Source organism: Xenopus laevis, chromosome 2L, assembly GCF_017654675.1.
Source record: "Xenopus laevis strain J_2021 chromosome 2L, Xenopus_laevis_v10.1, whole genome shotgun sequence".
Lineage (NCBI taxonomy): Eukaryota > Metazoa > Chordata > Amphibia > Anura > Pipidae > Xenopus > Xenopus laevis.
This window is the reverse complement of record NC_054373.1, coordinates 119,205,328-119,219,641: the sequence shown is the minus strand read 5'-3', so window position 1 is coordinate 119,219,641 and position 14,314 is coordinate 119,205,328. Positions and strand designations below refer to the sequence as shown.

Sequence of the window (14,314 nt, the reverse complement as noted above, 5' to 3'; positions counted from 1 at the left end):
TTTCCCAAATTTAGGAGGACCTTATATGAATTAGCTGTAGGGCCCAGCACTGTGTGTGATTCCAGGAAATGCAACTGAAGTTAAACTGCAATAAATATGGTGTAATTAATGAATGACACAAGATTGTGTGAATAATTGTGGTGGTGGTGAACTTTCATAGTATGATGCCCTATATATATTGTGCCTTATGTTTTGTGGAGGCAGAAAAAATGGCTTATGAAAATAAAGGTTATGAAAATAAGTACACTGTTTCTGTGTTTTGGAAAACTATTTTTTATCATCCTTTCTCTCTCTACCGATTTGTGAGGTTATTCAAGTTCAGAACAAAGTAGTTTTTCTAAAACGGAACTGTCCCGACGCCTTCTCATGTAGCAGTTCCTCAGGTGCATAATGTTCTTTCACGTTATATATCATATGGCATTTGAGATTGAACCAAGGTACATGCAGCTAAAGGGAACATCATACTTTAGGTAACTTAGAAAATGAGAAATTATATTTCTAAAACGGAAGTCCTTGTAGTGTTTTATTTATTACATAGAACAGAGACTTGCTGCCTCAGTAATTGGTTTAGAATTTAGAACAAATCTCAGCTGAATAATTGTACTTTTGGGTTTAATCTATGTCTATTTGAGATAATGAATACAAATGCTTTCAATGGGTTCACTTTAAGCCAGCTTCATGCAAAAATAGCTGACATTTTAATTTTTTTCCCCCTTTATTTATGGGTTTTCTTTTAAAACAATATAAAGTTAATTTCTCTTGTAGAGATCTGTGGTCCACAGGGGCCGTGGGGTAAATACCCTCAACCCCTTGGGCTCTCCAGCCAGCTCTTCCCTGGATTACACTCTAGCTACCCTCCCTTTGTCCCTGCCAGTGCTTCTCTGGGCCCCCATTGTGCTTCCTCCAGTACTAGCGAAAATTCTGAATTGATATCCTGAATTACCCTATGCTTAACTTCTGAATTCTAATCTGAATCTTTAAGATGCTACATCCCTGGATTCGCATATTAAGGTCCTTCATCTATACATGCTAGTATGGTGGACACAACTGAATCTCAGTATGAAGGTTAGGGTTGTGTACATACTAAAACACTAAAACTACCCAACTACATTAGTTACTATTGGTACTCTTTATGTAATGCTGATAATGGGTCTGCAGATACAGTGTTTTCATGCTTAGCCCTAAACCAAGATATTATGTTAATAAAATAACGGGTGATATAGTAGAACTACTGGTGCTACCCCAACTATATAGAAAGGCAGTTTTAGGTATTGGACCCATGTGTGTTAAGAGGCACCTGGTAGTGGATAGAATTATATAAGAATGTGCCAGAGGTACTTCTGGTCTAAGGTGTATGGAGATGGTATCTGGAGATAATGGCTCCATAAGGTCCATAGATGCACAGGGTGTGTACTTTGTAACTACTCAGATTTTATAATAAGGGCATCTTGGCAGCCATCCAAGCACAGGACACTTAGTCGATAACATATAAGTTCTGAAGAATTCTGAATTGTGTCTGTATGTTACCCTCCCATTTAGACTGTAAGCCCTACGGGGTAGGGTCCTCTAGCCTTTTGTTTCCTTGACATTGAGCACTTAATCTGTATTGTAATTATATTTTATATTTATGTGAATTGTATGTCTAATAATGCACTTATTGTTAGTTTTTATTTCAATGACCCCTTGTTTGTTACTACTAATTTGTTTTGCTGTACAGTGCTTTGCATTCAAGGAGCACTATACAAATAAAAATATACATACAAGAATCCCTTTGTATGCTACAGATCTTACCTGTTCTCTGCTATGTATCCTGTGTCTTTTCTCTTTTTTCAGCTTGGAATGGCTGCCCCCATGGCTACACAACAACTTGTTTATATAAACTATAGTACAGTTTCTGAATCAAACACACCAGTTCTATCAGTGCCGAGCAACAGTATATGATATTTTAATTACTTAGTTTTTTTGGTGTTACTGTTCCTTTAATATAAAACTTATAAAAGTTGGACTGCTTGCTTTTGCAAATTCCCTACATGCTGTAATTGCAGAAGCATGTAGTAATACCAGCTTCTGAAAAAAGTGTTATTTTTGGGCAGTGAGGTTGAGGCAAAATTTGTGATGGGAGTGAAGATTGGCAGCTTATATAACATGCTGGTTGATACACCTGGCTAAGAGATGCTAGGGAAACACTATAACTACAAATAAGTTGCAGTGTTTACCCTATCATTTGTGGAGGAACTCCAGTCTGTGTCAGTTTGACCGTTGTTGGGTCCTTTCCACGTGTTCTCTTGCTGCAAGCTTTCATCTCGGAAGAGAATAAAGGCAACAATTGTTTTGCAGTCTTAAGAATGCAAATAGTGCTACAACAGGCGTAACAATATTGCAATAATTTATGAGACAAATTGCTGACAGGCAAACTTCATAATCCAACAGGCACAATGCATTGACTATTTTTTCAAAAGCAGCTGGCAAGTCTTTTTCTCCTTTGTGTTTTTTTTTTATTGTTTACTTCCAGCTCTCCCACAACTGGCTTTGACCGTTTAACAAGGGTGAGGGAGACTCCTTTGTTTTTATTAAATATTCATAATGTCAACAGGTCTGTTTCCCTTTAATATATTTTTTGAACACTACAGTTTGGATGCAGCTACTAAGATGTGAAAGTGATAAGCACCTTTAAAGAGGCTAAAAGCCCCCATACATGGGCAGATATAAGACAGATTAAGTTGACAGTTTATTGCCCAGTGTATGGGGCCCTCCAACGGGCTTCCCCGATCGATATCGAGAACCGGCCATATGAAGCAACCTCGCCAAATGAGCGGATCTCCATATTGGTGGCCAGCTTTATTGGCCTGTTTAAAATACTGGAGAAAAACATCACTGGTGATGTTGCCAATAGCCGTCAATCAGCAATTAGATTTCACGAGTCACCCACATCTTAGAAAACAAAAGCAAATATCTGATTGGTTGCTATGAGCAACATCACCTGCAATGTTTTTCTCCAGTGTTATGCACAGCATGATTAATCCAAACATGAATACTGGCTTCCCACTTCTTTGATGTCTCCAAGTTGGATCTCATCCCTGACATTGTGTTTACTTCCTGTGCAGCACAAATTAAGTTTTTCATTCAGTCCATTCTTAACCCTGTGTCTTTCAGTTGTTCCACAATCTTTTAGTCCTTGAAAATGTATTTCTATTATTACCCCTTCTCTTTTTTCCACATATTCCAAGTTACCATGTGTCCCCTTCCCTGATGCAGCCTGAAGTAGAACCTCCTTTTCTCATTGACTCTGGCAGCACACACTTTTTGCTGTTGGTAGATATACCCTGTATGCATGTATCTGGGCCTGTTTGAAAGACTGCATATCTTATGATCCTAACAGAAAGTGAAGAGGTTTAACTCACTCCCTTTATTAGCATGACGTGTTTTCTTACTTAAAGGGGTTGTTCACCTTCAAACAACTAGTTTTAAGATAGATCACCAGAAATAACTTTTTCCAATTACTTTCTATTTTCTATGTGTCACAGATTTTCTGATATTGAAATGTAAAGTGTCATTTTTCACCTTAAAGCAGCTCTGCGGGGGGGGGGGGGTCGCCGACCCTTTAAACTGTTCTAAATTTAGTTGATACATTTCTTATCTATGTCCCTGCTGAGCAGAATCCCTGGGTTTCATTACAGCCAGCTGTTAGAATTGATCCAATAGTTGCTAATACTCCAGAGATGCTGCTGAGAAATATATAAATTAAATGTTACAAAATTGTAACAGTTTAGAGTCTGTACCTAAATTACTGAGCTGCCAGACTGAAACACCAGACACAGGAACATTCAACTTTAAACTTAGATTTTGGAAAAAAGAGTAAAAAATGGAAAGTAATTGAAAAAAGCCTTTATTACTGGGGAACAATCTGAAAACAAATGAACTGAAAAAAGTGTTTGGAAGGTGAACAACCCCTTTAATACTCCTTTTGTGCATTAGGACTTTTTCCTGGAGTACATCTTACTTTGGTTGCCAGTTATACCACCTTTGTTAGTGATACTCCGATACAGACCAACAGTTCTTCATAGGAGAAATTCCTATTAAGATGTCATTGTTTTTCCATATCCTAAATCAATTGCAGGTAATCTCATGTCTACTTTCTCCCCTATAAAACCTTTTAAATAGCTACACTTGCGAGTATAGTCTTGGAAAAATATTTCCATAATTCACAGATCTAGGATCTAAGAAAATACACGGATCTTTCAATTTCAACCAGAGTTTCAGCATACCAAGTATCAAATTGTATCCAAGATTGTACCTGACTTCAATAGAAGCCAGTCGATTTAACTTTTTGTTGCAGGTGCCTGCATTAGGTTTTCTATTCTAGTATTGACTTTGACTGCACTTGCATGAAAAAAAAAACATCCCTAGGAATTATCAATCTGTTTTATAAATCTTTTTATCTGTTGTTTCTTCTAGATGTGAATGAGCTGAGGGAATGCCTCTATACTCTTGTAAAGGAACAACAATTGCTCGCGACTCAGACTGCCAAAACCACACTTTCTGCCATGAGGCTAAAACAGAGACTTGTGATTCTGGAACGATACTTCATTGCACTCAACAGGACTGTTTTTCAGGACACTGTCAAAGTGAAGTGGAAAAGTAGCAGTATACCTCAGCCTGCTGCTGAAAAGAAAAGGTAACTGGCATATATTGATGGTGCACAGGTCCCTTGTAGCTTTTTTTGTGTTTTTTATTTGACTTCCATGTTTGGTCTTTGTGAGGTAGACTATTAGATTACAGTGTATAACCCATCTCCCTTCACTCTTCATTGTGAACTTTTTTTTTTTTTTTTTTTAAGCAAGAGTCCATTATGCAGGGGGATTATCTGTGAATTTTTAATCTAGTTAGCTACCTCACAAAGAACAAATATTAACTTCAAATTCCCTGTCTTACCTGTTTAGCTTAAGAAATAACCAAAAAGATATATATTTTTTATGATTAACACAATAGATAAAAAGTATATTTAGCACAAGCCCATTCACTGAGCTCATGTCATCGGAACGGACGCCAGGCAGACTATAAAAATATTCTGTTCCCATTATGCCCTTTTTGATGAATCGGATGCATTTGTGCCAGACACAGACATTTGCATTATTTATAAATATTCATATTTTTATGAATAGCAACATTTATGATGTTTTATTAGTAAACCTGATAAAAAAAATGACAACATTAGTATCTCTGTTTTTCCACAGCTATATGTTTTTAAGCACAGCTGTCAGGTTTCCGCGGTTGCATGTGTGTTTTTTTGCGCTCTTTTCATTTGATATGTGGGCGGTGCTGTTGTATACACACTTTGTTTGTTTTCCTTGAGAAAAGGCACAAGTATAGACTAAAATACTCCCTATTCTGCATATAAACACACTCAAAAATGCATTATCTAGCAAAAATACCATTTAAGAGAATATTTTTCAAAGTCATATAAGTAATTTACATTGATACACATGAGGATTGTCACCCTCTTTTTATACAGAATAGATAAATTAGAAAGCTACCAGAGGAGCTCTGTAGTTGAATTCAGATGCAGATATACTTGTAAACCTGAAGCCAATTCTAACAGCATGCTATAGTTCTTTTCATGTTTCTGTGTTGCTCTTCAGGGGCCCCTGCTGCCTGCTTTGCTACTTGGTACATTATTAATTGGTTTCTTTAAATAGATGCCCCCCTAATGGTTTTATCACATGTGCAGCTTAGTCAGAGCAGAGCCAAGAATGTTTTCCCGGTCTACAATTTGGTCTATTACATTGTTTATTTACAAGTCACTCAGAGAGAGGTTATTTAAGTGTTAAAGAAGAAGAAAAATATGTATTTATCTTCCTGTCTTGATGCACTAAGTGAATTTTCTTTATCTGGTCTATTAAAAGAACTAGGGCTAAAACACGTGCACTGTTTTTCAAACTGTTATTTTCTTACGCTCCCCCACTTAACACAGCATAGGTATCATTAAGTAAAGTTCAAAACTGTATAAGTACTGCTTGAGCTTTAAAGGCCTGTTCCTTCAAAAGAATCAGATGGTCAAATAGGCCATAGGCTATTTCCTTAGTAGCTAATGGAAAGCTGTGAGCTCTTGGGCAGACTTAGGGTCAAAATTCCTTGGTAAGTTATATCTTGGCCCTTTGCTGCAATTCTATTTATCTTCTTATTTCGTGAAATATTTCAAATCTTTTTTGTGCCTCCATTTGCTACAAAGCACCCATACTTATTAATATTCATTTGTTTGTTGTCTATAATTAGTGACTTCATCCCTTGCAGTGAGGACATTTTTCATGTGCACAGTTCCCGTCCTGTTGGCCAGGGGGTGGAAGGACTTGCAAGGGTTGGCTCCAGAGCTGCTCTATCATTTGCGTTCGCTTTTCTGCGTAGAGCATGGAGATCCGGTAAGCATAAAACTTCACTGTCAAAGTTACTATAATCTATGTCAGCGCTTGTTTTTGTAAGGAGAATCTGCATACCAATATTCTTATATACTGTTAATCTAATTAGTAGTGTGTGTGTCTATATATCTTTCACAGTGAATTCCAAAGTAGTGGTTTTGATGCATCCCTACCCCTGTTGGTTTATTTATATATTATTACATATGATAAATCCCAGCCCAAATCATTCAGCTATTCATTGACATGAAACATGGCTCAATGCATATATGCACCTCTTTCTTGTTTAGGTGAGGATGCAGACCTTTGTAGTGAATTGTTACAAGAATCCCTTGATGCACTTCGAGCACTTCCAGAGGCCTCACTCTTTGATGAAGGCACTGTATCTTCTGTGTGGCTTGAAGTTGTGGAAAGGGCTACCAAATTTTTAAGGTCTGTTACAGGGTGAGTTGCGTTTGTTGTTCTATCTTCAATAGATTTTTTTAAAATTAAGGGGTAGATTTATTAAGATTCTAATTGAAAATTCAAGTTGGAACTTTTGAGTGGGATTTTTGGGAATAATCCATACTCAAATTTGAATTCGAGATTTATCATACCTGGACCCTGAGAACAACTCAAATTTGACTATTTGCCAGCTAAAACCTACCAAGTTCATTTAGAAGTCAATGGTCCATACCTCCCAACTGTCCCTTTTTCGGAGGGACAGTCCCTCTTTTGACAGCTCAACCTGCAGTCCCTCATTTGTACTGGAAAGTCCCTCTTTTCTCTGCACTGAACAGCCAGAAAAAGAAACAAAGTTTCTCACTTAATTGGCTTTTAGCTGAGAGCCCAGAACAGCTAACAGGTGCAAATAAGATACTTACAATTTTGAGACACAAAAACACAGTTTAGATAAGGAGAAATATTTTCAAACTTTCATAACCTGCCAAATTTTGTAAAACAAACAGGGTAATTGGGGATGTGGCCACAGAAAGGGGTCAAAAAATTGCTGCGCTATGTGCGGAAAAAAATTTTTTGTCCCTCTTTTTACTTCCAAAATGTTGGGAGGTATGGAGGTCCAGTGACCCATTTGAAGATGTATAGCCTTCCTGTCTTCAATTTGAAATCGATTCAAGTTTTCGGGTCAATGATTTTTGTTTGAGTTTTAGATATTCAAGTTTTTTCTTAAATTAAAAACTATTCGAATTTCGAGGTCATTTGAGGACATTCGACTTTAAAAAAACTCTTACATTCGACCTTTGATAAATCTGCCCCTAAATCTTGCTTTAAACTCCAGACTGTAATGATTCCCCCCCCCCTTCTTTTAGCCTTTATTGCTTATGGTGTTCATGAACACATGTATAAATATTTGAATACTTAAGATTAAAGTCCGGTATCGCCAAAATATAAAGACCTAAAACTGCTTTACATGTATGAAGATAATGCAGCTTTCTTTATATTGGCTGTTTGAAACAATTACTATTTATAGTTCCAAATTATTGCAATATTTGAATGTGAATAGCATTTTCATTTATTTACTGTATATGATTCTTAATCTACCAGTGTTCGAGTTCTGCCTAACTGTGCTGCCGGCTATGTAATCAGATTACAAAAATAGAAACCTATTTTATGCAAATTGATTCCTGTGCGAGGTGTTAAAGAGCTGAATAAGAAACTTGGACAAATAAAGCAAATGGAAAATAAATATACATATACTCTAAATAAACCATAGAAGAAATCACTAATGTTTGTTTAATAGTCTTACCTCATAGAAAACTTAACTATGCTGTTTTAGATTCTGTCAAATGTACTGTTGAAAATGCAAAATGTGAACATGACTTTCAGAAATATAAAATTACCAAGACTTCACTACTTCTTTTTCTGCAGCGATGTACATGGTACCCAGAGCCCCAGAAGTCCAGGCAACATTCCACTGCAAGACCAGCACCTGGCACTTGCAATTTTACTAGAGCTGGCTGTACAGAGAGGAACCCTAAGGTAAGCAAGTTAACCTTTTGTGGAAAAGCTTTGCTGTGCCATTTCTAGGTTATTTGTTCCCTATCTGCCACCTCGTAACTGGTGGTGGTACCTACAAAGCTGTATCATCACTTGTACTCTAACACCTTTATACACCAGACTCCTCCCAGAGATCCTGGTATACCTAGAAAGTAAATGGGCACTTAGAGGAACCATGTATTTTTGCTTTTTCACTTTCCACTTTGATTTTCAGATAATGACCAATAAAATACAGTTCTTATATAATTATGTAAGGTAACCTTATGTAAGGTGTTTTAGCTAACTTTCACATATCAATATGCTATTGACAAAGGGTTTGTTCCATTTTAAAACTTTTTTTTGTTCACCAGAAATAAAAACTTTTTAAAATTGTTTTCCATGTTTTATTTCTGATCGGTGAAGTTGAAGTTTAAAGTTTCATACTCCTTTCTCTGGTATTTCAGTCTGGCAGATCGGCAATCCAGGTGCAGATTCTGAACTGTTACAATTTGCTACATTAGTTGATCCATTTCTCAGAAGTGGAATATTAATAACTATTGCATCAAATATAACTGCCTTCGAGGAAGCTTTAAAGGGGAACTCCACAAAAACATAACTTAAGCTTTTTGAAAAGTAAACATAATTTTAAGCAACTTTGCAATATACATCAATTAAAAAATATGCAGACTTTTCATGATAGTTAATGGTTTCTGACCGTTCCCTAAGCCTAGCCCCCTAGCTGACTTTTGTTAATTTGTTTCAACAGCCATCTGTCCTCAGCCTCCAAACCACACAATTCCCTGCACACATAATTAATAATTAAAGGAACAGAACATTACAGTGCAATGCATTGCGGGTTATGTAATTCCTGCATGTTGTCTGTAAACTGTGGAGAAGTTGTTACAATTTGTAACATCAGTGTTTTAGTCCCTCCCTCCCTGCCAGGATTTCAAATTATGCAGAAAGAGAACTGTTCCACACAATGATGGAGTGCTCAAACCTCATGCAGCAAATCCCTTAGGATCAGGTGCTTGGACAGTATTAGATCCAACCTGCCACAGGTCAGAATATCTAGTACAATAGTCCAATATACTGTAGCACACTGTTGAGTGAGTAACTTTTTAATAAAATGTATTTATTGGTTTAGAACATATGAGCAGACAAAGTGGCAACTCTTTGTCTGCTCATATGTTCTGAGCCAATAAATACACTTTATTGAAAGAGAACTGTTAACCAGCTGGATTTCAGCATAGAAAATGGCATTTATTCATACTTTTTGAAGAAACGGGTAACTGTGATGGGTATATTAGGGTTTTCTGTACTATGTGGGCCTCTTTATCACATATTGGTTTGGTTAGGAATCTCAGCAGTTCCAAAGATATGTATCAACTTACGTATCAATTTAGAACAGTTCATGAAGTTGTTGACCACCCTCCCAGATCTGCTTCAGAAAGACATAAGAAGGTGAAAAATTATACTTTAAGTGTCAATTTTAGGAAAAACAGTCAAATAGAACATAGAATGTAAACATTTTTTATAAATGGTGAACCCTCTGAAAACAATTAAATTGAAAACCATGTTGGAAGGTGAAAAACCCCTTTGACCTGTGCAATGTTTTAGTGCTATAAACATATTATGCAAATGGTTTTTAATTTCTTAATAAAATGAAACAATTTTATATTTTACCAGCCAAATGCTATCTGCTGTTATGCTTCTGTTGCAACTGTGGGAAAATGGAACAAAAGAAACTGACAATGAGAGATCTGTGCAGGGAACAAGTGCGCCTCTCCTTCCTTTATTGCAAAGATTTGAGAGTATTGTATGTAATAAAGAAATCCATAACATGGAGAAAGAAATGCAGGTAATCTTTCGGGTGCAAATTATGTTTTGTACACCTTTAATATGAAAACCTTTCTTGTACAATGTTGGACTGTTGCTGCTAAGATCTTTTTAATGTTAGTTATAATGCTAAAGTAAGATTGCTTTGCTGTTTTGTCCTTTACTATCTAATACTTTTTGTGTCTTAAAGGGGTGGTCTACATTGTTCATTTAATTTTTTTTAAAGTTTTTGAATTATTAGCCTTCCTCTTCTGTTTCTTTCCAGCTTTTAAATGGCGGTCAATGACCCTGGCTGCCAAAAACCTTATGCTTTGTGAGATTGCAATTTTATTGTTATTACTTTTTATTACTTATCTTCCAATTCACCCTTTTTCTTTTTTATCTTCTATTATTCAAACCACTGCCTGGTTGCTAGGGTAAGTAAGACCCTAGCAACTTTATAGCTGCTAAAATACCAAGCAGAAGAGCTGCTAAACAGAAGGCTAAATAACTGCAAAACACAAAAGATGTTAAATGAATACCAGTTTCAGAATATCAATGTCTACATCGTATTGAGTTAATTTAACGGTCCTCTCATTTCAACTAGAATATGCAAGAATGTAAGTAAATGTTTCCTATTTCTTTTTTAGATTCTTTCTTGTCAGCTGAGTCCAAATGAAAACTTTCTCAGATATCTGATCTTGCCTCAAGACAATGAGTTGGCTATTGATCTCCGGCAAACAGCTGTAGTAATCATGGCTCACCTGGACCGATTGGCTGTACCTTGCATGCCTCCTCAGTGCAGCTCACCAACCTCACATAAGGTATTTACTCATGAATATCCTTCAAAGCTGTGTATTTTTGGGTTGATTTGTAGACTGGATGTAAAGAAAGCCTGCCATACTTAACTGGGCTGGGGCTTCTTACAGTGTCCCTGATTAAATGTACATTTATGTGTATCAAAGTGTGCTGTTTTGGTCATTCTTTTTTCTTTTCTTTTCTTTTTTTTTTTTTTTACCAATAATTTGTCTCTTTGATTTTCCTGAAATACATACAAATTAATATAGAGTAGGATTTCTTGGGTCCTTGCGTTCCAGATAAGACATTTTCAGTAATTCAGTCACCATAACTTAAGTCTACTAAAGAAAGCTTTTAAACTTTAAATAAATCCAAAAGGGTTGTTTTGCCACCAATAAAGATTTATTCTGGTGTCAATACCATTAAGTACAAAGTACTGTACTGATTTATTACAGAAAAAAAGGCATATCAGGTTTCCATATCTCATATCAAAATCGTAATTATAAGATTTATTTAGATAAATATCTGAAAGCTTTAATAGATCGACAATCAATCCAAATATATGTATGAGCATACTATGTTTGTGCACAATGTGGTAAAATCATTTCTAGATTAAAATGTGACATTGGCCTCTCTTTTTCAATGCCATTATTTTTGTTTTAGTTTTATTGCACTTTTTACTGATCTAGCTTTACACGGTTATCTTTTAAGGAAAACTTGTCAAAAAATTAGTGTACAAATTTTTTTTTCTGGGCCAGCCCAAGACCACCACAATCCTTTAGTAGTGAAAATTGGAGGCTCTGAAAATGCCTTCAGCTCCCCATCTTCTTTTCTTATAATTCTCAGCACATGCCCTGTTGTATAGGGTCCAACTCATAACATATAGTATATAAGCAGTGTATTCAGATTCTCATTGAATGGTTGCATGGAAATCAGTGCATTCTGCATCGAAACTGATTAATAATCAACCCTGTATCATCAGCTAAAAAAAAAAAAAAATTAGCCCACCAGAGTGATTAATTTGTGTGCTGTGGCTGTGTTACTGATAGCTTACCTTCTTGGTTGATGGGATATATTATTCCCTTTGGATTGGTGCAGTTAGGTCAGTAAATAACATTAAAAAATCAATTTACAAAAAACTTCTCTTCTAATAGTTATCGAGTAATTATCGATAACACTGGTTAAAAATATTCTTTTTTTTGTCCCCCGTCCCTCCACCAAGGGTGCGCTGCAGGAGGTGATCAGCTGGGGTTTGCTAGGATGGAAGTATTATGCTAATGTAAGTGGTCCCATTCAATGTGAAGCACTTGCTAATCTTGGAGTTACACAGATTGCATGTGCAGAAAAATGCTTTCTAATACTCTCCAGAAATGGCAAAGTATACACACAAGCTTACAACAACAATACACTGGTAAGTTGTTCTTTTTTTCTTCTGAGTAACATTCTCAATATAGAAAACGCTAAAAAGGAGGTAATCCTCCCTTGGTGAATGGCTTAAAGTTTATAATATTATTATTGTTGGTAATATATTCGCTTCAGTTAGAAAATATAATTGCTGTTGAAAGTAGTATTTGTCTGTCCCTTTTTTTCTGCTCTGCTGACTGTAGAAGCCAGCATAGTGCTAAATTGTATCAAAAGTCAGAACCAGTAGACGAGAAAGGGTCGAACACAATCTGCTTTTTTGTTGTATTTACAAATAACTTTTAAATCGTGAACATTTTTAATTAATGTGTAATGGGAAGTGTCTGTCAATATGCAAAAAAAAAAGTTTGGGTGGGGTTTCCCTTTTAAAGGAAACCTTCTGATACCTTCTGGTGCTACAGCCTTTTCTCTCTTTTCTTGTAAGCAGCAAATAACTACAACTTTTGAAAATATTTAACTTATTTATAATGGAACATTGCTTTAACCTTTTCCACTTGGGGTTCAGCAACCTCCAGTAATTTGTTTTAAATTAAGGGGCAAATTTACTAAGGGTCGAATTTCGAAATTAAAAAAAACTTTGAAATTCGACCCTCGAATTGAAATTTTTACTGTAATTTTTTACTGTAATTTTTGTACTGTAAGTTTTTTTTAAAGAGACAGTCGATCGAATAGTCTAACGATTTTTACTTCGAATCGTACAATTTGAAGTCGAATGGTCGAATACAGCCTATTCGATGGTCGAAGTACCCAAAAATTTACTTCAAAATTCAAACTTTTTGAAATTCGAACCATCACTCGAGCTTAGTAAATCTGCCCCTAAGTGTATCTGATTTGAATAAGTATTTAGAATTAATGATGTATTAAAGGGCACCATGGTGACTTCATAAAAATCACATGAACACATATATGGGCCTTGAGCTACCTGTTAAATGGGTGGTTTACCCTGTTTCATTTTTGTATGTTGTAGAATGCCCTGTTCCTAGTAATTATGCAACTATTTGTTTTATATATAGTTTTTGTATTATTATTTTTAGTGTTATTTTTATTGCTTATCTTTCTATTCAGTTTGTCACCTATTCATATTCCAGTCTGTTATTTAAACATTGCAAGGTTACTAGGGTAAATAATGTCTTAGCAACCAAATAACTGCTGAATCAAACTGGAACGCTACTGAACAAAAAGCTAACGAACTCAAAACCCACAACAAATAAAAAATGAGGGCCAGTTGCCAATTCTTTCAGAACACAAGTGTCTACATCATAAAAGTTAATTTATAGGTCAACTACTAATTTAAGAATCCCTGTGCATTCATGCAAGCAAGTCAATGCTTTCCAATAAACTGCATTTATGATTTACTTTGTTCATCTTTGTGTTTGTTGTTTTTAGGGGCCACAGCTGGTGCAGGGTCTTGCATCCCGAAATATTGTGAAGATTGCAGCACACCCTGATGGACAACATTATTTGGCCCTATCCGCAACTGGTGAACTTTTTTCATGGGGTTGTGGTGATGGCGGGCGATTAGGCCATGGGGACACTGTGTAAGTTTTATTTTGTTTTGCTGCTTTAAACTATTAAAAATCAAATGTATCATTAGATTCCAGCTTTTTCCTAAATGGTATGTGGTTCTTTAAGTTCACTGGATAAATAAGGCATAAGTAAAGGGTTGTTGGTGATCTGTTCAGCTGATGAGAAATTGAATTCCTTAAATTACTTTGGAGAAATTACAGGGACATCAACCATAGACAGTCCACACTTATGGTTGGCCACTGTATAAACCTGGCCCTCCCAATGAATTTTTTGGGCAGTTTTCCATCACTGGGAGGGCCAGGTTTATACAGTGGCCAACCATAAGTGTGGACTGTCAATGGTTGATTCCCCTGTGGTTTCTCCAA

At 36.0% G+C, this 14,314-nt stretch overlaps 1 protein-coding gene across 4 annotated transcripts in view; it reads left to right on the top strand.

Moving 5' to 3' along the window:
• Nucleotides 1-14,314, top strand: part of herc2.L (HECT and RLD domain containing E3 ubiquitin protein ligase 2 L homeolog) — a 133,602-nt gene that overhangs the window by 14,796 nt on the left and 104,492 nt on the right. For 2 of the 4 annotated variants that reach the window (XM_018247132.2, XM_018247129.2), the window contains exons 5-12: nt 4,456-4,675; nt 6,274-6,416; nt 6,701-6,854; nt 8,277-8,387; nt 10,074-10,245; nt 10,853-11,026; nt 12,223-12,411; nt 13,809-13,960. In XM_018247132.2, coding sequence (XP_018102621.1) covers nt 4,456-4,675; nt 6,274-6,416; nt 6,701-6,854; nt 8,277-8,387; nt 10,074-10,245; nt 10,853-11,026; nt 12,223-12,411; nt 13,809-13,960 — 1,315 coding nt within the window. The remainder of the gene's footprint in view (nt 1-4,455; nt 4,676-6,273; nt 6,417-6,700; nt 6,855-8,276; nt 8,388-10,073; nt 10,246-10,852; nt 11,027-12,222; nt 12,412-13,808; nt 13,961-14,314) is intronic. The other 2 variants (XM_018247131.2, XM_018247130.2) reach the window with 2 other exon arrangements.